The sequence below is a fragment of the Nannospalax galili genome, unplaced genomic scaffold, assembly GCF_000622305.1.
Source record: "Nannospalax galili isolate Female #2095 unplaced genomic scaffold, S.galili_v1.0 scaffold66, whole genome shotgun sequence".
NCBI lineage: Eukaryota > Metazoa > Chordata > Mammalia > Rodentia > Spalacidae > Nannospalax > Nannospalax galili.
The window spans coordinates 3,685,207-3,712,830 of NW_008356058.1; the positions used below are offsets into that span (position 1 = coordinate 3,685,207).

Consider the following 27,624-nt stretch of genomic DNA (forward strand, 5'->3'; position numbering starts at 1 on the left):
ACACCCAATTTAGCCATCACAGTGAGTTTAAGGCCAGCCTGGGCTACATGGTTCCTTGCCTAAAATAAAAAACCAACCAACCAACAAACGCAAACAACAACAACAAAAAAAAAACAAACAAAAAAACTAGCTCTTTGAGCTAGGCTTGACCCTCTACAGACACTAGGCAGACACTGGGCAGTGAGCTTGGCTAGAGCCCCAGGGCCTATACAGTCTAGAGGAATTCTCTGGCAGGAGAGCCCTCTGGGGAGTCTGCATGTAGAAAACCCAGACTCCAGTGGAAACCTTTTCCAGAGCTGAGCTGTCCTGGTTTTCTCACCATACTCTCTCCTCTGAAGTTCCTGCTTCTGCCTGAATCAGAGCTCACATTCTAATGAGAACAAGCTCATACAAAGACTGGGTTTTCACCCATAACTTGTAATCCCAGTTCTTGGGAGGTGGAGGCAGGAAGATCAGGAATTCAAGGCCAGCTGGGCTACAGTGCACAGTCTGAGCTACATGTAGCAGCTGATTTCCCTAATAACATGAGACTGTCTCAAAAAACACAAAACAGTCTGGCATGGTGGTGTAGACCTTTAATCCCAACATGAAGAAGGCAGAGGCTGGCAGATCTCTATGAGATGGAGGCCAGCCTGGTCTATGTCATGAGTTCCAGGCCATCTGGGGCTATAGGGAGACCCTGTCTCCAAAACGAAAAAACAAAAACCACACAAAATAACAACAACCCCCAAACAAACTCATCAAACATAGCCTTTTAGAACCCTTTCTCTGCCTTGAAAAAGAACTTTAATATCCTCAAATTTCTGTATATTGGTATTTTGTAACTTTCCTCGGGACACACACACAACACACACACACACATACACACACACACACACAATGTCTACTCACAAGCCAGACATGGTGGCAAACATACTTAGGAGACTGAGGCAAGAGGATTGTCATTAACTTTGGGGACATCTTGGGTTAGATGGTGAGTTCCAAGCCAGTCTGAGCTACAGTATGAGATTCTGTCTCAAAAAACAAAAGCCTGGGGCTGGAGAGATGGCTCAGCAGTTAAGAGCACTGACTGCTCTTGCAGAGGACCCGGGTTCAATTCCCAGCACCCACATGGTAGCTACAAACCATCCTTAACTCCAGTTCCAGGGAATCCGAAGCCCTCTTCTGACCTCTGTGGCATTGCACGACATGGGGGCACTCACATACATGCAGGCAATACACTCATACACATAAAACTAAAATAATAAATAAAAAAACAAAAATAAAAAGCCAAAAGAAGAGTGGGAGGAAGGAAAGAAGGAAGGAAGGAGGGAGGGAGGGAGGGAGGGAAGAAGGGAGGGAGGGAAGGAAGGAAGGAAGGAAGGAAGGAAGGAAAACACATTATTTATTCCATATAGATAGGAAAGAATTCTGTCCAAATCCAGCTTGGTAAACCATGAGTTTATTAGGATTACTTCAGGAACACAGGTGACTGGAAGATAGCTACCACTGGAAAGGCCCCTGGGTAACTGATGGGCAGTTAATACTATTTAGAAGTTCTACCCTAGTCAACTATTTAACCTCTTATGCAATGACTGTGGGAATGTTTGGGAGGCAAGAAGCCTCCCAAGATGAGTCTCATGGCCTTCTCTTTCCTTCTATGGGAGATGTTCCTAGGCCCCAGCTCTTGGGGATCTGGTGCAAGCCATCTCAGCTGCTCTGCTTCAGGACAACAATGGTCAGGTCCAACCCAAAGGAAATAGCTACACTTAGTTGGCATGAAAACCTTGATGACAACTGGCTCCTTCTCCCCACCAGATGCAGGCAAGTTGCTCTAAGGTTGTTTTGTAGTTTGTCTGTGGACAAATCAGACCCAATAAAACCAGTTCTTTTCCAATGCCATAATTTTTTTCTTTTTTAAATAAGGTCTTGTGGGAGACAGGCTTGAGCCTAGGGTGATATTGCAACTGTCAGGGTCAGGTGGTTTCCAGGAATCCAGGCTCTGTAAGCTGAAACCCAGTATGCTAATGAGGCATCCTACCCGCTATTCTGTGATAGGATGTTAAGTCTGTTATGCTAATAAGGTATCCTACTTGCTGTACTGTGATAGGACACTAAACCTGATATGCTAATGAGGTATCCTACTTGCTGTGCTGTAATTGGACCACTACCCCTATATAAGCTTGTACCTTCCTGCAAAAAAGCAGACCTGTGTCACTGAACCTGGTCTCCTGTGCCTGAATGCGGCTCCGCTGACACAGTCTCCTCACCAGCCCTGGGGTCCAGGACCAGGCAGAAGCAGTGATGACAGGAGGCAGCACCAGGCAAGCAAAAGAGCAGCCTCAGCCCAGGGCGAGTGGAGGAGCAGCCTTGACGCCCGTGAGAATGAAGGAGTGGCACCCACGAGAAAGGAGGAGTGGCTACTGCTGGCAGTGACCACAAGGTCTCATATGCCAGGGTGACCTGAAGCTCACTATGTAACCCAAGCTAACCTGGAACTCCCAATCCTCCTGTTTCCACTTCCAGAGTGCTGAGACTACAGATATCCGCCATGTCCAGTTCAGTACCATCAATTGTTTGATACATCTCTGAACTACATATAAACCTGACCTTAGCCCCATTTGTGTGAGGGTTGTAGGTATCAGGTGCATACATTTGGGCTTATAGGTTAAACTAACAAGCCTGCTTTCCAAACACACCAGAAGAAAGGCTGTGGTTTCCTCTGTGCCATGTGTTTCCAGGGTATCAAGCAGAGTAGAGAACTGCAATCTTTCTTGTTCTGGTGCCCACTTTTATTTCCTAGCCCATTTGTTAGAAAAAAAAAAAACATGAGTAATAAACTGTTCTTTTACTAGTGATCCAACAAGGAAGGGAATGTATGATGTAATCCAGAACTGTTTTTAGCAATTTGTTTCCTTTTTTATTACATTAAATTTTATTTCAAGTACTATATGTAAATGTTTTCAGTCAAATAATTTTATGAGGTTTTTAATAAAAGGTCATGGGCTACATTCCACTCTTGATTCCTGTGCTGCAGTAATTTTCATGACATTATCTATTTTTCCTGGTAATTATCTGCAGACATCAAAGCACTATGCTTGAACTCCTTTTTTACTGATTTTACATTTTAGATAAATTTATTCTTCTCTAGATAGGCAAAGTTAGAGTCTGAAGCTCCTGTACCTATTCTGCCTGTCCACCATAATCTTTCTGCTACTTTAACAGTGCAGTTATATCAAGATTTTTGGTTGCATTAATGCTCAGTTTTACATTAACACACATATTGTTTAATCATTTGGTCTTATGTTCTTCTCTGTCCTTTTTATCTAATAATTTTAGAAATTCTAAGTCTACAATTAGATAATTGTAATACCATTTAAATCAGAATTGATGAATATTTATTTATGTTTCAGACTTTGAAATGATACATTTTCATTTTAAATCCAGCTGTAAAGCTAGCGTAAAAATACTAATAATATTGTATAAAATATAGCAATACCAATGCAAATACTAATATAACAGTGCAGATAATATTCATTATTCACAATAAAGCTAATGTAACACATATAGAAATAATTACCAGGGGGCCTGGAGATGTAGCTCTCTGATATGAAGAAGTTTGATTTGCCTACAGGATTCTGGGTTCCATCACTAGAACCCAAAGTAAATTAAATAAAGACTAGGAAAGGGATGTCACAAAATACACATTTTGGAGTATCTAACTTGAGTTTAGTTTCTACCCTGATGTGCCCAGGATCTTGCTTTGGATTCCCTTCACTTCCCCAGTCCTTGTGATCTCTGTTGAAAGAATTCAAATGAGACATAAAGCAAAGTGTAGAAGGCAGATAGGGATTTAGTGCAGTGTGATATGAAGCACTCTGAAGGGGTGAGAGTGGTCAGTTGTCAGGACTCAGGTTTGTTTTGCTTAGCGGGGGACTACTGGCTTCGGGTCAGAGGACTTGATTAGCGACAGAGTCTTAGACCCTGGGACTTGTGTCTTTCCAACAAGCCAATTTATTTTAAAATTCAGATGGTTTTTATACATCCCAAGGAGCTAGCAGTCAAGTAGGATATGGCAGTCACATACAAAGATTTAGGGTACAAAGAAGCAGGACATTTAGTCTGTTAGTTGGTGCCAGGATTCTTAAACTTTTACTCAAGGTTATCAATGCCCATCCGGTAATTTACTGGCCACAATGCTTTCTTTCTTAGAGCTAAAAGCATGGTAAACTTTTAGCTTTTAGCTCAGGAGTAAACCTTTAACCTGGCCTAATCTCTTAGCCGGGGAACGGTGATTTTTTGTTTAGGGAAAAGGGGGGGGGTGAGGGGGTTTTGCCAAAAAGGCTTTCCCCAAGGGCGGGGGGTTTGCCTTTTTTTTTTTTTTTGGTCTTTTTGAGACAGGGTCTCCCTGTAGCCCCACCTGTCCTGGAACTCATTATGTAGACCAGGCTGGCTTTGAACTCACAGAAATCTGCCTGCCCCTGCCTCCCAAGTACTGGGATTAAAGGCATGCGCCACCATGCCCAGCTGAGCCTGCACTTTTATGACCAGGCTGCTTCCTCCTGCCAGTCTAGCAGCATTTTGCAAGACAGGGATTATCAGAGCCACTGTTTTCAGTGCCCCTCCATTTAGCAGAGAATGCAGCCTAGACTTAAAGGTTTTAGGCTCACCTCACCCTACAGCCTGGCATCCTGGTTTCCTACAGTCAGTGGGCAAAGAGACCATTGTGCCAATCTACATTGTGAAGTAGGCTTTATACTATTTCTAAAGTCTTTAGAATAAGAAGCTTTTCTTGAGGAATGTTTTCCTTCCCAGGTGATTGAGAGGCCCATTTGGATTACAGGACAGGACCTGATTTTGGCTGTTTGTCATTTTTCTTTTGAGGTCGAGTCTTGTGTAACCCAGGTTGATCTTGAACTCAGTATATAGCCAAGTATGACCTTAAACTCCCGATTGACCAGCCTCTGTCTCTGGAGTACTGGGATTATAGGCATATGCCAGCATTCTTAGCCAATGTCTTTGTTCTTTCTCAGAAAGCTTCAGCCTAAATAGTAATCTTATGTATGACATTTTAGATATTATGGAATGTCATGTTTCACCCAGGGTCAGGACACACTCAGATCCTTTAGTTCTGACCAGTAATGAGAGTCCTCTGGTTTTAGTTCTCTCATTTGAAAGCTGTTAATTATGAGAATAAGGGTTGATCTTTAATGACTTTCAAGCCTGTTAATATCTCACTGGCTACCTAACATTGAGAAAGTAGGTAAATAGGCTTTAGGTAGGGGAACCAGACCAAAATGGATTAAAGACTTAAATGTAAAACAATAAATATACCAGGATAGGAGTTTTGCTCAGTGGTAGAACATTTGCCTCACATGCATGAGGCTGTGGGTCCTCCAAGTCTCATTCAGTACTAACACAAGACTCCTAAAGAGCAACAACAAAACAAATAACTAAATTAAAATATAAATAAATCAAATAAATAGCCTGGCATGATGGCACACACCCTTAATCCCAGCACTTGAGAGGCAGAGGCAGGTGGATCTCTGTGGGTTGAAGGCCAGCCTGGTCTACATGGTTAGCTACATAGTAAGACCTTGTCTCAAAAATAAAATAAATAAATAAATAAATAAAGTTGCCCTGGTTCTATATGTTCACCGAGAATAAATATCAGCCCATGTCTATCTGGGGCTGGAGAGATGGCTCAGCAGTTAAGAACACTGGCTCTTCTTGAGGACCTAGGTTTGGTTCCCAGCATCCACATATCTGCTAACAACCATCTGTATCTCCAGTTCCAGGGGACCTAATGCCCTTCTTCTGGCCTCTATGGGCATTTTATGCACGTGGTGTGCTTACATACATGTGTGCAAAATACTCATACATATAAAGTTAATGATTTTTTTTAATTAGCTTAAGTGAGAATAAGGATTATGTTTGTTTGGTGCTAATTAGGATTAGAATGTGGGAGACATATTAAAACCATCTTGGAAATATGTTCCTTGTTTTTTTACAAAATGATGAACATATTTAAAGCTTAAACCCACATGGGGCAGCAGAGTGGTTATATCATTTGCTTGTCAGGAATTGTGACTGATTTGAGTTAAATTACTTTTCTCAGAAAAGGATCAGGTATTTTCTCAATGTGTCAGTAATTTAGGCAAAACAGTGATGTTTTACAAATGGTTAAAGAAAGCTGGTGAACGGCACTTCGCCCTCATTCAAAGGTTCTGCACACCAGTTCCTAATGCCACTGTGGATGTGTCCATTTCATGTCGTGTCCTATCATGTTAAATTACTTCATTTCATTTCACTTTGACTTTTGGATACAGGGTCTCAAGTAGCCAAGGCTGGCCTTGAACTTCTGATTATCTTGCCTCCACCTCTCAAGTGTAGGGATTACAGAAGTGTGCCATCACACCTAGCCCAACTGTTTTCAAGGCTCCCAAACTGTTACTCCCCTCTGACTTTTCTTTCTCCTTGGCATAGTATATAATGTTCTTGAAATGACAAAATCATATTATATGCCTAGAAACATCAGTGGTTGCCAGAGACCAGGAAGCGGGAGAAGGAAGAAAATCGGTGTGGTCATAAAATACAATGAGAAATCCTTGTACCTTCATTGTGTCAAGGTCAGTGTTCTGGTTACAATATCATAGTGTAGTTTTGCAAGACGTTAGTCACCACTGGGGAAAATGAAGTAAAGCATGCACTCACAGCACGCACTCAGAAATTGCTTTTGCTAAACAAACAAACAAACAAACAAACATTAATTATTATTATTTTTTTTTGCTTGGGCCCACAAGTGACTAAAAGCAGTATAAAACCTGACATCTCAAAATGAAAAGAAAAAGAAAAAAAATCCGACACCTCTGCCTTTACTTTATGTCTGTCTCCTTTATTTTGGGTCAGACTCCTGCTTGATTCTGACCAGGCATGCTAATCACTTAAGGGGTGTCCGTTTGTCTAACATATTTCATTCTCTTTCAAGACTGAAGCACAGAGAGAAGTCTGTCCTAAACCTGTCATCAGATTCTAGAAACAATAAAGTCTTGGAAACAGACTCTTCCCTCTTTGAGGACAATTATCCATGAGGAGGAGGCTGTACCCTGGAGCATGAGTAATAATTTTGTGAGAATCGTTTGTCACCTTCTTCCCAAGCAGAACAACTCCTTGGACTACTTTGCGGGACCAGAACTGAGATAACGTCATTGGGAAACACAGCTTGATCAGGACTACTTAATTTTGCATACCTCTTCCCTTTGCCCCAGTGCTCCCTCTATTTAAATCTAAAGCTCAGGTTAGCACTCCAAAGGTGGAGCTGAGATCACTAGGCCCCTTTCTGTGATCCTCTTCCCAGTGTGTTGACTAAATCTCTCTGTGCTTTTCATCATTACTTGTCTCTTTAATTGGTATGTTAGAACAGTGGCTAAGCCTAGCTAGTTGGGGCTTCCAGAACCAGGGCTTTCGCCCTGAAAATTCAGATAGCAATATTACAGAATAAAAGAAAAAGATGGGCTTGTGAGATGGTTCAGTGGGTGAAGATGCCTGCCACTAAGCTTGACAACCTAAGTTCAATCCCCAGGACCACATGGTGGAAGAAGTAGTCAGGGTCTGATTGTTAAAGTGTGGGAATCCTTGCTTTTACGTTTGGCCTTTTTGTCTATATTTGCTCATAGATTAGTAACAAGGAGATTAAATTTAAACTATTGTTAATTGGCCATTTTGAACTATCTTGTTTGTGATGTTTCTCAGAAAGTACAGTTCTTTTGTAGATGATTTGGTCTGTTATGTCAAAAACTCCTGGGTGTCAATCCAGTGAGAATTGAAAATCAGAACCAGAAGGGGGAGTGGCTTTCCTCTCTCATATGCCCTCTGTTTTCTGTTTTGCCTCAGTATGCTTGTTGACATGCATAAGGGCCTGGATTCCATCCCTAGCTCTGAAAAAAAAAGTTACCATTCATGAACTAATAAAGGACAGATGGGGCTAGAGAGATGGCTCAGTGGTTAAGAACACTGATTGTTCTTGTAGAAGACCCTGGTTTGAATCCCAGCACCCACATGGCAGCTAACAACTGTCTGTAACTCCAGTTCCAGGAGATCCAACAGCCTCTTCTGTCTTCCACGGACAATAAATAAAATTTTAAAAAAAGAAATAATAAAGGACAGAATCCACTAGAAAGGTAATAAAGATTCAAATGTCCAAAAAGTTTTTAAACATGAATTTTATACCCAAATAATAATGAGTTTTAATAATTCTCTCCATGACCAGATTAAGTCCAATGCAATAAAATTAAGTAAGGAGATGGAAGACTTAAACAGCACAGTTACACACAAGAGGTCTAACAAGCATGTGTAGACCTTTATCCATCATCAGAGACTGGAAAAACTTAAATATTTATTATTTTTATTTTATGTGTACGAATGTATTGACTGCATGTATGTAAGTGCACCTGTGTCATGCAATGCCCACGGATGTCATAAGAGGGTGTCAGAGGCCCTGGAACTGGAGTTACTGATGGTTGTTAGCTGCCGTGTGGGTGCTGGGAACTGAATCTGGGTCCTCTGCAAGAGCAGCCAGTGCTCATAACCACTGAGCCATCTCTCCAGCCCATGTAAAAACTTTTAAAGCAAGCTTACAACATTTAAAGCTTTAGGAGAATAGTTATTGATTTGGGAAAAATTGACAAAGAAACAGATTTCTCCTCCTCCCTTTTCTCTTCTTCTTTTGTGAGATAAGGTTTCATGGTTTCATGTATCCCTCAAACTTGTGCCACCATGCCTGGCTTATGTGGTTCTAAGAATCAAACCCAGAGCTTTGTGAATGCTAGGCAAGGACTCTACCAACTGAGCTACATCCCCGGCCCTCACACAGATATAGTTCTATATACATAAATGATTTATGCGTTAAAGAAAAAAAAAAGAAAAGAAAAACATTTGGAATTGAATGGTAATATACCAACATTTGTATGAACTAAAAACATAATTAGAAATGTGAAGTTTCAAATTATATATATTTGTAAATAGAAAAAAAATGAAATAAGCTAAGCATTCCAAATGAGAAACTAGCAAAGAAAAGCAGTTACCCAAATCTCAGGCTCAGCTCTTAGACTTCTCTGAAGCTGACCCTTTGAACTGGGAAGCTGACATGTCTACTTCCCTTCCCAGGATGAATTAATTATTGAAACATTTTTCAGTGTGCTGGCCTTCTGGATTCTTTTCCCCAAACAGGCTGCACCCAATCCTTTTCTGACAAGGACAGCTTAATTTCTGCCAGCATGAACCATGATTCCTGACTACTAAGTGATGCCATTTCCTTTGTGTTTGAGGTTGTTTTGTTTATTCATTTGGTTGGTTTTTTGTTGTTGTTGTTGTTGTTGTTTTTCCTGTGGACTTTGTAGTGTGCTAGGGATGGTACCAAGGATTTCCCTCATGCTGGGCATCTACCACTGAGCTGTACTCCAGCCCCACCTTGTGGTTTATAGCTATAAATACAAATGCTCTTCTGTGAAACTTGAAGCATATTTACAAGACTTATATCCGGTTTCCTGAGTTGTAATCCCAACTAGAACAAACAAATGTAATTTTCTTTCATCTCATCTTTCATGCTCAGTCAACACAAGGATCCAGAGGTGCCTGTGTGCTCAGATTTGTTCCTTTCCTTAAGACTCAGCCTCTCCATGCCTGTCCCACTGGCCATTTACCTCTCATATCACCAGTTGCTACAAAAAGCTGCAACCCATTTTTTTCATTCCTTTTACTGAAAAGCTCCTTTGAAGAATTATCTATCCTAATTGATCTATTTTTTCCTCCTGTTATCACTGGAACCTGTCTTATTTGGGGTTTCTCCCTCACCCTCAATTAAACTGCTTTCAAGATTTCTAGGTATCCACATTCAATGATCGAGTCTTAGCTGGCTCACAAATAATTCATTATAGTTGAATCCCTTTTCTCTTCCAAATTCCCTCCCCTCCATCCCCAACTAACTTTTTTTTTTTTTTTTTTTTTTTTAGTACTGGGGATGGCACCCATCCTAGGGCTGGGCACATGCTAGGCCAATGCTCTAGCACAGAGCAACATCCCTAGCCCCTACCTGTTTTCTTTCAGATTTTTTTTTCAGTAATTCTCCTGTCTCAGCCTCCAAAATGTTGAGCCTGACCAGGCACACCCAGCCCTCACTGGTTTTTCCTCATCATTTAATCTGCTGGAGTACAGTCCTGGAAACTAGGGTCTTCTCCATCTTCACTGAGCCTTAGGAAATCTTTGAATTCAGTCTTACATTTATCAAGATCATTTTTGTGCTTGTGACTTACGAGTTCAAGTCTCAGCTTTGTCCCCATAGCCTACTGCACATCTCTTCTTGTATATCTTTTTAAAAATTATTTTAATTTATTTTATGTGTATGAGTGTTTTGCCTGCACGTATTTAAGTGCACCTGTGCATGCAATGCCCAACGAGGTAAGAAGAGGGCATAGGATCCCCTGGAACTAGAGTTAAGGACGGTCATTAGCTGCCATGTGGGTTCTGGGAACAGAATCCGGGTCTTCTGCAAGAGCAGCTGGTGCTCTTAACTGCTGAGCCATCTCTCCACCCTCTCTTCTTGTATATCTTATAAGCATGTTCAGCTTCACATAAGCAAACCAAGATCCAGCAGCCATTCCTATTTCATCAATGACCACTTCATTCTTCCGCCTCTCTCAAGAAAAATACCTTGGACTCATCCTTTGACTTTACAATCCATGTTCACTTAATTAGTAAATCCCTTGTGACTGAACTTTCAAACATGTCTGCCCATTTCACACTTCCTACATTGCTCCCACTCTAGTCCAACCCATCATAAACTCCCATCTCATCACAAGATAATCATTTCTTTCTTATCCTCGCCCCTGGCATTTTAAAGTAATGTTAATATACAGCTCAGATCATGCCATTCCTTGGATCAAAACACTTCAATGACTTGCCAGCCCAAAGCAAAAATTAAAACCTTTTGATCTCCAAAGTCTCCCATGATTTAGCCTCCTCATCAACCTCTCTGATCTTATCAGCCGCCTAGTCTGCTCTGCCTTCTGCCTCTGGCTTCCTCAGACTTACCAAAGTGTTCCTGCCTCCAGACTTTTGTACCTGAAATTCTGTCTGAGAAGCTTTTCCATCATGTATTAAAATAACTCACTTCCACCTGGCGTGGTGGCACATGCCTTTAATCCCAGCACTTGGGAGGCAGAGGTGGGCGGATCTCTGTGAGTTCAAGGCCAACGTGGTCTACAAGTTCCAGACCAGCTGGGGCTACAGGGAGACCCTGTCTCAAAAAGATTAAAAAATAAAATAACTCACTTTCTCACTTCTTAAGACAGTTGCTTACATGTTATCCTCTTGTGAGACCCTGACTTCTAGACATCCCTCCCTTCCTCCCTATCCTCCTCTCCCCCTCGTTCTCTTTCCCCCTTCCTCTTCTTCCCTCCTCCTTTTTGTATTTCCCTGAAGTCCCTATCACCAAGTAGCATAAGATAAATTTTAATGTGCTTGTCCTTTCTATTTCTTGTTTACCACACTGGAATGAAACTACCCACCCAGATTTTTGTCCGCTTTCTTCCCATTGTTGCATTACCAACATCAAGAACAGTGCTTAGAATAATGACTTTTAATAAATATGTTAGTTAATGATCAAAACTTTAATAAGAGCACCCAACAACTAGTGTTGTTTTGATGATAAATGGACATAGGCCTTTGGAACTGTGTTTGGCAATGGCTACACTCTCATTGTATAGTGAATCCCACATACAAAGAACAATGAAATAAAATACAGAATATAGAAATAGATACAAAAATAAAGTTGGTAATTTAGCATATGATAAATATTTGTTTTCAAATTAATGAGGAAAGAATTAAACTTGAGAGTAATCTGCTAGTCGTTTGTAAAACAAATGTAAGATTCACTCACACTGCAAACCTGTATTAAAATAAGCCCTTGATGAGTCAAAGATTGTAAATGAAAATCTCCGGAAATATTAGAAGAAAACATAGGCACTATGGGGACTAGACATACACAGAATTACTGAAACAATAAATAGGTAGACTATAATAGGATCTATAACCAATATTACTTTTGTAAATAGTTAATATACCCACACAAGCAGCAATACATGTTTTGCTGGAACATCTACAAGTCAATGGATATACAAAAACCACATTATAATGACTGACCATGCTGAGAAGAGGAAAATTCAAATGGGGAATGAGAATATTGAAAATAGTCTAAAATATTAATCGCAAAATAAAAATGGCTAATAACTATAAAAGTTACTTCGATATAGCTGACATTTCAATTTTTTAAAATTTGCCTTTCAGTAAGGTTTTACTATTTTTCTTTCTTCTCTTCTTTTTGAGACAAAGTCTCACTATGTAACCTTGGCTGGCCTGGAACTGGCTAGGTAGATCAGGCTGGCCTTGAGCTCACTCTGTTGTCACACTGGCCTTGACTTCCTCCTGTGCCTTCTGCCTCAGCCTCCCAAGTGCTGGGATTACAAAGCATGCCCGACAGCACCTGGCTCAGTAATATTTCTAAGTAAAAATATTTGTAATTCTAGCTGTAACTGTCAATCTGTTTGCCAATATAAATAATCAGTGCAACTGGATTATATGTCTGGATCTAGAACTATTCAAATATAAGAGTAATATGAGGGTGGGCACTTTGGCATGTGTCTGTCATCCCAGCACTTGGGAGGTCAAGTCAGGAATACAGAGGCTTGAAGCAGGGCCAGCCAGGGCCACATAGGACAACACTGCCTCAAACAATGACAACAATGTGACAACCAATATTATAAAGGAATGTTGTAAAGGGAGGAAGTGAGAGAAACCTGGAGGCTCAAGGAATGATGAAAGACAGGTCTGGAAGAGATGATGAGAAAAAAACCTGCTCAGCTAAGAAGCGGCATGTAGGATCTTCGATCTTGGCTTTGGAATTTCTGACTGCTAGTGAGGCTGGCATGAAGTTCTGTAATTTAACAGATGAAGCAATGTGAGAAGATGCCTGATTTCAAAGGGTCATTGTCATGGATGAAGATGTCACCAAGAACATTACTAGGGGACAGAGGGAGACACTCTGATGAAAGAGTCTGAGACAGCATCTTGGTCTGCATATTTCCAGACTGTGACAGGAGAGCTTGAAGTCATGTATTGCGGACCTCAGTTAGGTAAGGAAAAGGCAGAGTAAAACATACCAGTAAAACTACAGAGTACAAAAATGATGGATAATGGCAAGTAGAAACAAAATTACAGGGCAATAACAAGGTAAAATCATAGTAGTATATGAAGAAAATGACAGAAAAAGTAATACCTATCAGTGGAGTGGCTTTTACAAGGAGGCTTCTGATACATTTCAGGAACAGGACCAAGAGTAGGAAGAGGAGTCTAAAAAACAGCGAGAAAGGAGGTTTGAAAAGTACAATTCTGCAACCAGGGAAAGCAATTTGGTGAGGAAAAAAAAAAAAAAAATCAATCTCAGGGCTTCCCCAACACAGCATAAACTTTCAACTGTTTAGTGGCAAAAGCAAAAACATGTATAGAATTAGAGTGCAACCAGAAGGAGACCTGGAAAACACAGCTTTATCCTGAAGAGATTCAAAACTATGCGGGCAGTGCCCGCATAGGGGTGGGGGCGTAGTCCAAAAGTTGCGGGCTACTCTTTCACTTCTGGGTAAATTTGCGGTAAAAAGCAGTTTCACTTTCCATGAATTAGAAACACAGCGGTCCTCCACCCAGGAGGTGCTGCCCACCCACACGCTGAGAAAGGGCGGCGATCACCGGTGTCTGGACTCACCCGGCCCCCGTGGGTTGCTCCGGGCTGCAGAAGGCAGGTCTTCAGCAATCGCCACTGGGCATGTGCTGGAACCCGAGCGGCTCCACTCCGGAATCTGAGCATCTGCTGAGGTCCGTCCGGCTGGCTGCAATCCAGGCTCGCTGTGCAGCCGCTCCAGGCGGTGACTCACTTCGGGGCAGGTCCAGAAGAGGCCCGCGCCGCTCTCCTTCGAGGTCCTCCCGGCTCCGAGAGAGGGCACGTGCTGGTCCCAAGGGGTCCACATCACCGGGCGAGCGCGGGCCACTCTGAGTCTGGATGCTGGCTGCTGGGACCGGCCGCGGGGGAGGACCGCCCTGGGGACGCGGCTCGCTGGGGTGGGCAGCAGAGGGCTGTAGACGTTCCCCGCCACGCGTGCCTCTGGGATGTGCGGGGTTTCGCACAAGCCTTGGTCTGCACAGCTCCGCTGCATGCTCGGCTGCTGGTTTCGGGAGAAGCCCTCTCACAATGGGGGCTCTTCCCTGGGTCTCTCAACTTCCCTTGAAGTTCTGGTTTGTGCCTAGTCTTCTTGGAAAAGCTCTGTTAGAGCGTCCTCCTAACCAACTCTCGGCTTCACTGGACTTGCCAAGCCATCGCCTGTCCTACAACCGACCGAAATCCTGCTTGCCCGTGTTCTGGGTGCACTTCCTTCATCGTCTTTGTTTTGTTTACTCTTTGGTCACTTTTTCTTTTTTTTTTTTTTCACTGCGACTCCCCAAATTTTACCCATGCCCAAATCTGCCCAGACATAGATGTTTTAGTAATGCTAGCAATTCATGCATTTGCTCAAAAATACAATGTGAGGATGTAGAAGAGTGATGACTACTTGGAGGACGTGACCGCATAAATGCTGGATTTGATCAGCGCACATGATGCATGTATTGAGCTATTACTCTGAATTGCTTTAGTAATAGATATAATAAATATATGTTAATCAAAAAAATGTTTCACACTTAGAAGTGGAACATCAACCTTTGTAAAGAACGGCTGAGCACCCACTATCATCCAGGTACTGCAATGCGTGTCTGGTCCTGGAAACAGCTGCACTCAGACTGCTGAACCAGCACATAAAAAGAAATCAACAAGCCACACAAAGGATAAGATGTGTTCTGGCAGGGGGAGACCTGTAGTAGCAGACACATGGAAAATTGAATTGAAGACAAAAATTGATCCTTTTATGAAGGAATTCCTCCTACATCCTACTTAGTATCCTCTGCTAAGCAGGTTGTCATTAGAGCTCATTCCTCAGCAGTTGAATATCTGTAACAAGCTTCTCAGAATTTAGGCTCCACTGTGTATTTAAGTCATTCTTTGATTGAGGTTTGAGCCTTACTAAAATATGTTTTGTGCCTGAAAACCCAGCTATGTAGCAGGCAACTCTGCTGTGTAGCTGTTCTCCCTCCAGTCAGCAGATGTGGCTTCGAGATGCTGTCATGAATCCAGGTAGTTCAAAGCCAGAAACAAATTCTACCTTCTCAACAGGGCTGCGTCCACCCTCCCCACCATGTTTCAGCCCCAGCGACATCGCCCAATACCCCTGTGTTTTTCTGACCCTCCTGTTCTGTCCTGTTTAGCATGTGGACCTTCCCTGGGAGAACTGAATGTATTCTGTGTCTGTCTTCAGCCTTATCAGTGATGGCTCTGCTCAACCATAACCAGATGCCCAGGTATGTTTCAGAAGTATCTGGGGAGATTTTGCTAGAGATATGCCTAGCGCCCCTGAAGGAAAGGCTTAAAAATATCTTTGTGTGTGTATGTACACATGTGCATATGATAATGGTGATGATAATGATGGTAATGTGTGTGCATATTTCTGTGTGGGTGTGCATGTGCCAGGGTGCATGTGTGTAGGTCAGAGGACAACTTTGTATCTTGGCCTTCCATTTTGTTTGAGACAGTCCCTCATTTTCACCACTGCTTCTGTGGATTCTGTGTATCTTCCTCCCATCTCCACCTTGGACCACTGGGATTAGACGTACATACTATTACATCTGGCTTGTCTGGCCTTTATATGGGTTCTGGGAATCTGAATTTAGGTCCTCAGATTTGCATAGCACACACTTTACTCACTGAGCCATCTCCCAACCCTCTTTTCTTGGGTTTTGTATCCTAGGCTGGCCTTGAAGTCTTCAGCCTCCTACTCATCCAGTACCAGGAGGAAAGGCTTTTTTTTTAACTATAAAATATTTTTATTTTTAATTATGTGTGTTTATGTGTATCTGTGTGTGGGTATGTGCATGGACATATCCATGAAAGTAAGAGGCATCAGATCTCCTGGAGTTGGTAAGCTGGTTGTTGGGAACTAAACTCAGGTTCTCTGGAAGGGAGTATTGTGCTTTTAACTGCTGAGCCATCTCTCCAGCCTAAAGAAAGGGCTTTTTTTTTCTTTTTAAATCATCCAGACTGTATTGTAGATTCATTTGTATCTTTGTCCTTGCAGGCTTAATCAGACTCACTTGACACCTTTCCACCTGTTGATACGCACGGTGGGTCTGAGAGCTGAGGGCTCACAATTCACACTGGAAGGTTTCCCATTCCAGATAATATCTGGCACTATGAACTACTTCCATTTACCCAGGCAGTACTGGAGAAGCAGCTTGCAGAAAATGCAGGCCTGTGGCTTCAACACCCTTACCACGTGAGTACTTGCCTTAGTCCTTGTTTTAAGAATTTTGTCATCTGAATTCCTAACTGAGACTATTAGGCCAGTCTAAAGATTTACCTTTTATTTTTGTTTTGGTTTGGGTTTTGTTTTTTAATTAAGCAGGGTATTTGTTAGCCAAGCATGGTAGCATAGGCTGTAGAATCTCAGTACTTGGGAGGTAGAGACAGGAGGATCAGTTCAAACCTAGCCTCAGTTACATAAAGAGTTTGAGGTCAGCCTGGGCTACATGAGATCTGTCTAAAAAAAAAAAAAAGAATTTCTTGCCAAAAAGTTTTTTTTTTTTTTGCCTGGGCTAAGAGATCTGTTTAAAAAAAAAAAAAAAAAAAAAAACCCAACAAAATAACAACACATTAACAACCAAAAAGGTGCTGATTGTTCTTAGGGTATCCTGAGATAGACTTGGGCTGAATGGGCCCGCTAAGGGGTGATAAACCAATTCCTGGAGCATAGGGTTTTGCTGAGAACAGAATGCTCTAGTATATTTCAAACGGTGACTTTCTCTCCCCAGTAGGAAGCAGAAGGGAGTGTTTCTCAGATTTTCACAATGAAAACCTTGACCAAAAAGGTGCTGATTGTTCTTAGGGTATCCTGAGATAGACTTGGGCTGAATGGGCCCGCTAAGGGGTGATAAACCAATTCCTGGAGCATAGGGTTTTGCTGAGAACAGAATGCTCTAGTATATTTCAAACGGTGACTTTCTCTCCCCAGTAGGAAGCAGAAGGGAGTGTTTCTCAGATTTTCACAATGAAAACCTTGGGCTCCAGGAGGTAATAATCATGCAAATGTGGGGGAATTCCCCCCCCAAGCCATTCTGTATTTCAGAGTTTTTAAACTACCAAGAGAATCTATAGAGTCTTTCTTGCAGCTTACCAGCTCCCATGCTGACTCCGGGAGTGGGCTTCCCTCTAAGGACCTGCTCCTGGGAGGCTGTGGTTCTCGCTATCCTCATGTTAGTCAGGTTTCTCCAGGGAAGCAGAATTAACAGGCAAAGAGAGTGATTTTAAGGAACTGCTTGTGTGATTATGGGAGCTGTGAAGCTCCAAATTCTGTAGTTAGCAGGAGGGAAACTTTGGATAGCAACTAGCATACTTTGCATTTGAGTCTTAAAGCTTGAGAATAGGATGTCTGATAATGGAAGTTCCAGTCCAAAAGCTGGCAGGGTCAAAAATCCAGAAAGAAAAGCTGAGTTTGGTGAAGCACCCTTGTGAGCCTAATAATAATTGGGAAGCTGAGGAAGATCACAAATATGAGGCCAGTCTTGGATACATATTGAGACCCTGTCTCAAAGCAAAACAAAGCAAAAAACAAGAACAAAACCAAAGGATTATGGTTTTGAGAGTCACCCATATTGAAGCCATGTATTGCTTTTCATTCACAAAACTGTATGAAATTCCATTGATAATCACATCAAAATGTTTTTATTTTGTATATAGATGTATGAGTTATTTACAATTTACAATCATTAGCGATTGTACTGCCATGGGTGAGTGTATGTATCCTTTCTCTTGTATACATCTAGGAATGGCCTTGATGGAGTGGTACATAGCCATTCCTAAATGTCAGTCAGTTTTCCACAATTTCCAAGACTTTTTCAAGGTCAGAGGTATTAAGTAAATTCACACAATTGAGCAGTCATCTCCATTGTCCTCTCTAGAGTGTTTTCATCTTGGCATACTCTGCACCCATTAAGCTGTAACTGTCTATGCTCCTCTTGCAGTTCCTGGCATCCAGGGCTCTACTTTCTACCTCTGTACACTTATTTATTTAAGATGATTCAAATGGTGTTATCATGCAGCACTTGACCTTTTACGTCTGTCTTCTTTCACTTATGTCTTCAAGGTTCATCTATGCTGTAGCATGTATGCATGTATAGGCATCTCATTCTTTTTTGTTTGTTTTTTGTCTTTTTGAGACAGGGTCTCCCTGTAGCCCCAGCTGGCCGGGAACTTGCTATGTGTAGACCAGGCTGGCCTCAAACTCACAAAGATCCACCTGCCTCTTGCTCCCAAGTGCTGGGATTAAAGGTGTATGCCACCATGCCTGGCATCTCATTCTTTTTTAAGTCTGAATAATAGACCATCACATGTATGTACCATACTGTGTTAATCTGTTAACTTGATATTTTGTTTATCCATTGAGAATATCCATTATCCATTTGGGTTGTTTTGTCCATTGTAAAAAATACTTCAATTTTGATTAAGTCTAATTGTCTGATTAAGTCTGCTGCCTTTACCTTTTGTGTCATATCAAAGAAATTACTGACAAATCCTATTCTACAAAGATTTGCCTATACGTTTTCTTAAAGGATTTCATAATTTTAACTGTTATGTTCAGTAATTTGCTCTTTTTAAAGTTAATTTTTGTATATAGCATTAAGGGGGGGCTCAGTGTTATTCCATTGATGTGGATAGCTGGTTTTCCCAGTACCAGTTATTTGATTTTTTAAAATTTTATTTTATTTATTTATTTATTTAATTTTTTGGTCCTTTTGAAGCAGGGTCTCCCTGTAGCCCCAGCTGTCCTGGAACTCACTGTGTAGACCAGGCTGGCCTTGAACTCACAGAGCTCCACCTGCCTCTGTCTCCTGAGTGCTGGGACTACAGGTGTGCGCCACCATGCCCAGCAGTACCAGTTATTTGAAAGTCATCATTTTTGAGACACGTCATTTTTTTGTTCTTTTTTTTTTTTTTTTGGTTTGAAGACAGAATCTCCCTGTAGCCCCAGCTGGCCTGGCACTCTCAATAGACCAGGCTAGCCTTAATCTCACAGAGATTTGCCTTCCTCTGCCTCCTCAGTCCTGGGATAAAAGGCATGTACCACCACACCTGGGTCGTTTGTTATTTTTTAATTAGTTTTTATGTTGGAATATAAAGTGCTGGGTTTCATCATGGAGCCTTCATACATACATGTCATTGTTGGTTTCACTCCCCCATGCCCTCCCCCTGCTCCATCTTGCTCTTTTTTTCCCCAGTCAGATCCCTTCCTGTTGTCCTATCACATTTATTCTTTTTATTCCCTACTTCCCATCTCCACTATCCATTATGACCTTTTCTTCCTCCTTGTGATCCCTTTTTAAATTTCTGAGTCTGACTTAATTCAGTGATTTGTACTTGCAGCCACTATCCCTCAAATGCTATGATTTCATTTTTCTTTATAGCAGCATTTAAGTATGCCTTGCAAATGTTATCTTTTACTGACTTGCAGCTTAATATTTTAACAGTATTTTTTTTAGAGTAGGTCTTACTATGTCACCCTGGATAGCCTGGAACTTTCTATGTAGACTAGGTTGGCTTTGAACTCACAGAACCGTGCCTGCCTCTGCCTCCTGAGTGCTGGGATTAAAGGTGTATGCCTTGTCTGGCTGCTTTTTATTTTTGACAAATTATTTAACAGCATTTTTTTTTGTCTTTTTGAGACAGGGTCTCCCTGTATCCTCATCTGTCCTGGAACTCACAATGTAGACCACGCTGGCCTTGAACCCACAGAGATCCGCCTGCCTCTGCCTCCCAAGTGCTGGGATTAAAGGAGTGCACCACCATGCCCAGCTTAACAACAAATTTTAAAATGTGTCATTTTAGTACTACATTTTTCACACTAATCTCAAAGAATACTAAAGTTTCAACACATAATGCCACATGATACCGACATAGTTAACCATTACTAATTGATATTATGTGATACTTTGACAATCATAATTTTTTTATGTGTATGAGTGCCTTGCCTGCATGCATGTAAGTGTACCATGTGCATGCAGTGCCTGTGGAGGCCAGAGGAAGGCCTTGGATCCCTGGAACTGGAGTTGTGGATGGTTGTTAGCCATCATGTAGGTGCTGGGAACTGAACCCGGGTCCTACGCAGGAGCAGTTAGTGCTCTTAACCATTGAGCCATCTCTCCAGCCCTCAAGGCCCCTTTCTTTTTCCTTTCCCTGGCATAGACTTATACAGAACCTGGAATATCAGTTTACACTGTGTCTGTTTCTTTGTGGTGTTATTTGGCTTGTTCTGTTTCTGGCATCTTCTAGCTTGCCAACATATTGCCGATAAACGTTTTTGTCCTTTTGTGCAAACAGTATTTGATTCATATAACTTTAATCATTTTTCTTTTCTTTTTTTATTTTTATTTTTTTGAGACAGGGTTTTCCTGTAGCCTCAACTGGCCTGGAACTCTCTATGTAGACCAGGCTGGCCCTGATCTGGAAGAAATCTACCTACTTCTGCCTCTGGTGTGCTGGGATTAAAGGCATGTACCAGTTTGTTGCCAAGTTTTTATGTTAAAGCCTGTATCTGAGTTACTCCTGGTTTGTACTTTGTTTTCTAACTCTAAAGCTGCTACTCTCGAGCCTCACTCCTACTTAGTTTTTTCCCACCGTTTGTGCCCCTTTTGCTGGGCTGTGTCATGAACTTTCTTTATAAGCTACATGGTTATTAAGTTTTGACTATCTAGAAGTTTTTTTTTTAAGAAACTTAAACATGAGGAATACATTCTTTTTACTTAGCACATTTTTGTGCTTTTCCTTCCTTCATCAAAATTGAAATTGCCACTTGCCATGGCCTTCTTCTCCCCGAAGAACTTTCATTTATATTCATAGCTGTGAAAATCTGCTGGTGACAAATTCTCTTAGGTTTAATTTGTGGAAGATGTCTGTTTTTTGTCTTTAGTGTTGATGGATATTTTCACTGGGTCGGGAATTTTAGGGTTTTGTTAATTTCAGTACTTTAAAGCATCATTGTCTTGGGATATGTATATTATTTGATGGCAAATCTGCTGTATTTTTATAATCTGAAAAGGCCCTGGTGCCATCTGCCATCTGGATGAAACCAATAGCTGTAGTCAGTAACAGGGGAGAATAAAGTCTTTATTGGAAGAAACCAGCAGTTGGAAAGGGGGAAATAGTGTCCTAAAAGGCCTTCTTGCTTAAGAGGTCTCCTGTGAAAGCTTGTACAAGGATTTGGGGGAGGTATGCTTCTGTTTCCAGCAGGTCGGAGGGACACTAGGGTGGTTGAAGTCCTAAATTTTGATAATCTGCTTTTCTGATACACTTGTTTCTGTTATCTGAAGGTCACCAAGTGTTCTGGGTTCTGTAACTCTAGAGAAAAGTAACTGATGAGAAAGTCTCCTTTCCAGGAAGAGCTAACCTTGGCAGTTAATCAAAAAGCAAAAGGTTCCTTGGCTCAAAGAACAGATTTAACCCATTAAGCAGCTTCAGTTAGAGCTGTCGTGCACAGCAAAGCCAGTGGGAGGCAAACAGTGTATTTCTCAGCTCCGTAACTCTGATGTTAGTGACTCAAAAGTCAGCCCAAAGCGAGTGAAACTAGGTTTATTTAGGTCACCCCTCGGTTGCACTTTTTAGCCCTCAGTACCTGATTTGCCTCTTCCCTTCTCTCTGCGCTGAGCACCTTCTCTTTTCTTTGGTTTGCAGTTGGTTGACTATGTTGCCCTGGTTCTCAAAAAACTTCTACTTGTGGTAGATTCTCTAACTGTGTGTGGTTCTTGAATCTGTAAGGTTTCTATAGCTTTTTATCCAATGTGGAAAATTTTTACTCTTCTTTTTCAAATAATTTTTGCTCTTCTTGCTCACAGGGACTCCAGTTACATATATGTTAGAATTCTTGATTGGATCTCATACATCGGTCATACTATTTATTCAGTCTTCTTTTTTTTCTCTATTTTCCATTTTGGATAGGTTTTTTGTTGTTGTTATATCAGAGTTTATTGACTTTATTCTAGATGTCTGCTCTACTGTTTGTTCCAACTGGTGTATTTTATTTCCTTCTTTTCAGTATCCAGAATATTTTTCATTTCACACATACACACATTCGATCATGTGGTTTTTTTTACTTACAGATATATGGCATATATGTATATATATATCTTTAATATTCTTTTCTACTGGTTTCATAATATGTGTTACATCCATGTTTTATTGTCTGATATTTTTCTTCTGGTTATGTATCATATTTTCTTATTTTTAATATATGTATATATGTTTGTCATATATATATATATATATATATATATATGCGAGACAGCATCCTAACCTGCCTCCATCTTATGATTCTCTGTGCCTAGGAAGTTTTAAAATTTATCCTGGACATTATAAGTTGTTTGCTGTTGGTTGGTGAATTTATTAGCCATTACATAATACTATGTTACTCAGGTAATTCAGAGGCTAGGAATGTAGCTCAATGGTAGAATGTTCACATAGCATGTGGGGGGTCCTGTGTTTCATCCCCAAGACTGCAAACAAAATAAAACAAAATGAAGGATAATGAGGTCCTTATTATAAGTTTTTCCATATCTTTCTGGTTTCTGTTTAAAGGTTAATATTTTTCTTTTCATTTTCTTATTATAGATAAAGAATTAGATTTCTAGAAGACTTTATTTTTAATATTTTTTATTTATTATTTTATGTGTATGTGTGTATTGCCTGCATGTAGATAAGTGCACCCATGTCATGCAATGCCCGTGGAGGACAGAAGAGGCTGTTCCCCTGGAACTGGAGTTACAGACAGTTCTTAGCGCCATGTGGGCGCTGGGATTCGAATATGGTCTTCTACAAGAACAGCCAGTGTTCTTAACTGCTGAGCCATCTCTTCAGTCCCAGAAGACTTTATTTTTAATTATGTGCATATATGTGTACATGGGCTACCTGATGTGAGTGCTGGGAATCGAACTCAGGTCCTCTGCAAGAGCAATATGGGCTCTTAACCAATGAGGTATCTCTCTAGTCTAGAAGTAGATTTTTTATAAGCATCTGGGAGAAAGGGAGAGAGAGAGAGAGAGAGAGAGAGAGAGAGAGAGAGAGAGAGAGAGAGAGAAGAGAGAGAGAGCGAGAGAGAGAGAGATTTGTGCTGGATGTGGAGGCATATGCTTTTAATTCCAGAGACTGAGGCAGGAAGATCATGAATTCAAAGCCAGCCTGGGCTACTTAGTGAGCACTTATCTAAAAATAAACAAACAACAACAACAGAACAAAAATTCAAGCAAATGAGCAACACTACATCTGTGGGTTCCTCCCAGAAGATATTCCCACACACCTGTCTTATCTGAAGTATAGGATTATGGAAAAATATTGCTAGGGGTAGAGGGAGAGTTTTAAAATGTATTATTTTAAATGTATTTTTAATTGATTTTTTTATACTTGGGATTGAACCCAGGACCTCATGAATGTTAGACAAGTACTCTACCACTGAGCTATATACCCAGCCTTTTCCCCATTTAAAAAATATTTTATTTATTATTTTTTATTTTATGTGTATGAGTGTTATGCCTACATGTAAGTGCACCCTTGTCGTGCAATGCCTGTGGAGGACGGAAGAGGCTGTCAGATCCTCTGGAACTGGAGCTACAGACAGTTGTTAGCTGCCATGTGGATGCTGGGATTTGAACCTGGGTCTTCTGCAAGAACAGTCAGTGTTCTTAACCACTGAACCATCTCTCCAGGCCCCCTTTTTCCTTTTTTATGTTGAGACAGGGTCTTGCTGAGTTGCTCAAGCTTTCCTTCAACTCACTTTGTACCCCAGGTGGTCACTGAATTTTTAATATTCCTGCCTCAGCCCCCATGAGTAGCTAGAATGAAGGGCATGTACCACTAGGACTGGCTTTTTTTTTTTTTTTTTTTTTTTTTTTTTTTTTTTGGGATAATGGGATCTCACTATACAGCCTAGGCTGGCCTCAAACTTATGATCGTACTGCTTCAGCCTTTTTAGAGCTGGTATTACAGTCACGTACCACTATGCCCAACAGCTTTTGTTTGGTTGGTTTGGATTTGCTTTTTTGCAGGGGGTCTAACTAGTCTCAAACATATGATCCTTCTGTTTCAGCATCCTCAGTGCTGGGAACACAGGCGTACACACTAGAGGTTACGTCTAGCAGAGACATAGCAGAGACACTCTAGGCACTTTGTTAAACCTGAAGGAGTTGGTATGGAATCAAGGCACCATGGAGGGAACTTCTTATGTTTCTCTTTTTTCTCCACTGCAGGTATATTCCTTGGAACCTCCATGAGCCAGTAATGAACCGGTTTTACTTCACTGAAAACCTGGACTTCATGTATGTATTTATTCTTTAATTGCCTGTCTCTGTGATTCAGATAGGGATGGACTTGGGGGATTAGGTGAGGCAATGAGGCTCCACACTCTACTCTGATAATTTTCTACCTGACTTGGAACTTTCTTGAGCAGTTAATTTGTGGCTTATAGTAGGACATAGACCAATGTTACAGTGTAGTCAAGAAATTGTTTATCCAGCATTTTAACAGTGTTAGTCTGTCATGAAGGACCTGCTTTCTCAGTCTTAAGGGCAGATTTCTGGACTATAGATTACATGGTTTCTGAGACATGACAGAAGTAGGTAAGGTAACTTGATTTAAAAATGTACTGACTTTTTGGTTTCACTATTATATTTGGGAGACTGCAGAGAGGAAGACAAATACAGCATATTGAGGCGATGTAGCTATAGGACTAGTTAAGGAAGACAGTGGTAAAGCTGTAGGTGAGGCAAATTTTGAGGTTGGGCAGGAGTTACCAAGAAGGGCCTGTGTCCAGCAGAGTCAAAGTCAGAGATGTGAAACTGCACATCAGTTGAGGTGATGTTGGATGCTGTAACAGGTAAGCCACATACTCTAACAGTAAGGATTTATTTTCATCTACGTAGAATCTTCCTGACAAGAAAGTCCAAGAAATAATAATTGGGGGGCGGTTCAGGATTTGTCTGTCTTGTACCTTCACTACCTGTAACACATATCTTCTAAATCACTGTGCCTATTGGCACTGAGCTGCAGGAGGAGGAAAGAGCATGGAAAATCTCCATGGCTTCTGTCACATTTTACTGCCTTGAGGTCGGTCACATGATCCTATCTAATACATAGAACTGGCAAATGGAGCTGAGCTGAGTATCAGGAAGGAAGGGGAGTGGAGTTGCTATCAATTTGAGTTGCTATCAGTTTTCTGCCACATACTGCGTTAGGTAGGATCTGCAAATAAGCCTGGACTGATCTCCTACTGGTTTTAAGTAGAGGAGTGTAACTAGCATCCTGCTTCTAGCCTTAGATACTTTGCTACAGAATTTGAGAATATTCAGAGGGTATTAGGGAATCATCTGAAATATTTCAATTTGGGAAGTTTAACCGGTATGATGATACTCACATTGAAATCCCAGCACGCAGAAGGTTGAGGCAAGAGGATCTCAAAAAATTAAGGGCTGGATATACAGCTTGGTGGTATAGTGCTTGCCTAGTGTGCACAAGATCCTGGGTTTGATTTCAGCACTGAGACAGATATTGAGAAGCTTATACTTGCATTTAGAAAGATTTTTCTGGCAGGGTTTTATTTGTTTGTTTGTATTCCAGTGCCGGGGTCAATCTCAAGGCTTTGTACATGCTAGGCAAGTGCTTGGCTACAGAGTTACCAGCCTCAGACCCCAAAATGCTTCAAGAGGTGGCAGTAACAAACAAAACAAAACAAAACAAAACATAAAGATCTGATGTGGTAGTGCACAGCTTTAATCCCAGCACTCAGAAGGCAAAGGCAGGCAGATTTCTGTGAGATCGAGGCCAGCCTGGTCTGTGCAGCAAGTTCCAGGCCAGCTGGGGTGATAGGGAGACTCTGTCTCAAACAACAACAGAGGCAGCAAAACCGAGTAGTTAAGATTTCATTTTTAAAGGATTTGACCTTGAAGAAGCTCTGACCTTTCAAGTTTTTATTTTCTCTGCAAAATGGAGAGGGTAGCAATACTTACCTCACTCAATTGTCCCCAGTGTAATAGACTTAAATTTAGCTGTGGTGCTTGATACTGATCCAACATAAATATTAGTTCCTATTGATGAAGATGCTGCTGACAGTGATTGGAGAAGGAATGGAAGAAGGCAAGAAGGAAGGCAGGAATTGGTCGTACAACCATTCCAGGAACTATGGAATGATAAGCCAAGTGCTTATCAAGTAATCGGGGGTAGAGTGGGAATGCACAGGAAGGGGAAGCTTAAGAGCACTGAGCAGCAAGAACATGGTCTGGAGCTGATGGGAGCAGGAGAGGAAGAATGAGTGAGACCTTCCTAGGTGTGGCCGCTACTCACAGGGGGCGCCGTTCTGGGCAGCAGTGGATTTGGGTCTGAAGGCTGAAGTTCGGGTTTCTGGATGTTCTCTTTAATGCCCTCCTCTCCAGCACCTTCACAGAGCTGTTTCTTACATGCCCATTCTCCCTGGGTCATGTCTCCTGTGAGGACTCTTGTGAGCAAAGCTGGAACTTGCATTGATTCCAACCTCAGTATCAAGCAAAAAGGGAAAGAGCAGTGGTGCCAGGTGTCTGTGCTCAGTGTGAAGTCACTGGGGTCGCTTTGCTTCCAGAGCCTTTATAACCATGACTTCGGAGGTGGACCTCTGGGTCATTCTGTGTCCAGGCCCCTACATCGGCAGTGACTTAGACCTTGGAGGCTTGCCCAGGTAAGTTGTGCCCTGAGGGTCCCCGGCTGGGAGTGCACATGGCCCAGAAGGGCACTCAAATGCAAATTTTAGCAAAATGTTTTCCTTTATTTGTATATACATTTAAAAAATATGTATCATTTTATTCATTTAATGACACATAAATGAACCATATGTTTGTCCATATTGTAGCCTTAGCATCTATTAGCGCTGTTTCCCTTTTCACGGCTGAATCCTAATCTAGTAGTCAGGTTTTTTTTCCTCTGTGTATCTCTCTCTCTCTCTCTCTCTCCTCTCTCTTCTCTCTTCTCTCTGTCTCTGTCTCTTTCTCTCTGTTTCTCTCTGTCTCTCTGACCCACACTTTTAAACAGCTTCATAATGGTCTCTTTTCGAGACTAGAGGTTGGTAAACCTTTCCTGTAAAAGGCCAGATAGTAATCTCAGCTAAAGCAGGAGGACTGCAACAAATCTGGGACCATCCTGGGCTACGTAATGAATACAAGGCCAGCCAGGGTTATATAGCAAGATCCTGTCATAAACAAGAAAACAAAGTCCAGACAGCTATTGTTTTAGCTTTCTGGGCCACATACAGCTTCTGATTAGCTGAAAGCGGTAGCAATAGGTGAGCAATTGAGTACAGCTGTATGCCAATAAAACTTCATTTAAATAATCAGACAGCAGGTCTGACTTGGCTTTTAAGCTTAGTTTGATATGCTCTGCCTTGGCTTGTAGTC

At 41.5% G+C, this 27,624-nt stretch overlaps 1 protein-coding gene across 1 annotated transcript in view; it reads left to right on the top strand.

Moving 5' to 3' along the window:
• Positions 1-15,382: 15,382 nt before the first annotated feature.
• Positions 15,383-27,624, top strand: part of LOC103750915 (beta-galactosidase-1-like protein 2) — a 50,620-nt gene continuing 38,378 nt past the window's right edge. The window contains exons 1-4 of the mRNA XM_008854198.1: positions 15,383-15,474; positions 16,248-16,445; positions 24,457-24,525; positions 26,817-26,912. Of these exons, the coding sequence (XP_008852420.1) occupies positions 15,383-15,474; positions 16,248-16,445; positions 24,457-24,525; positions 26,817-26,912 (455 nt within the window). The remainder of the gene's footprint in view (positions 15,475-16,247; positions 16,446-24,456; positions 24,526-26,816; positions 26,913-27,624) is intronic.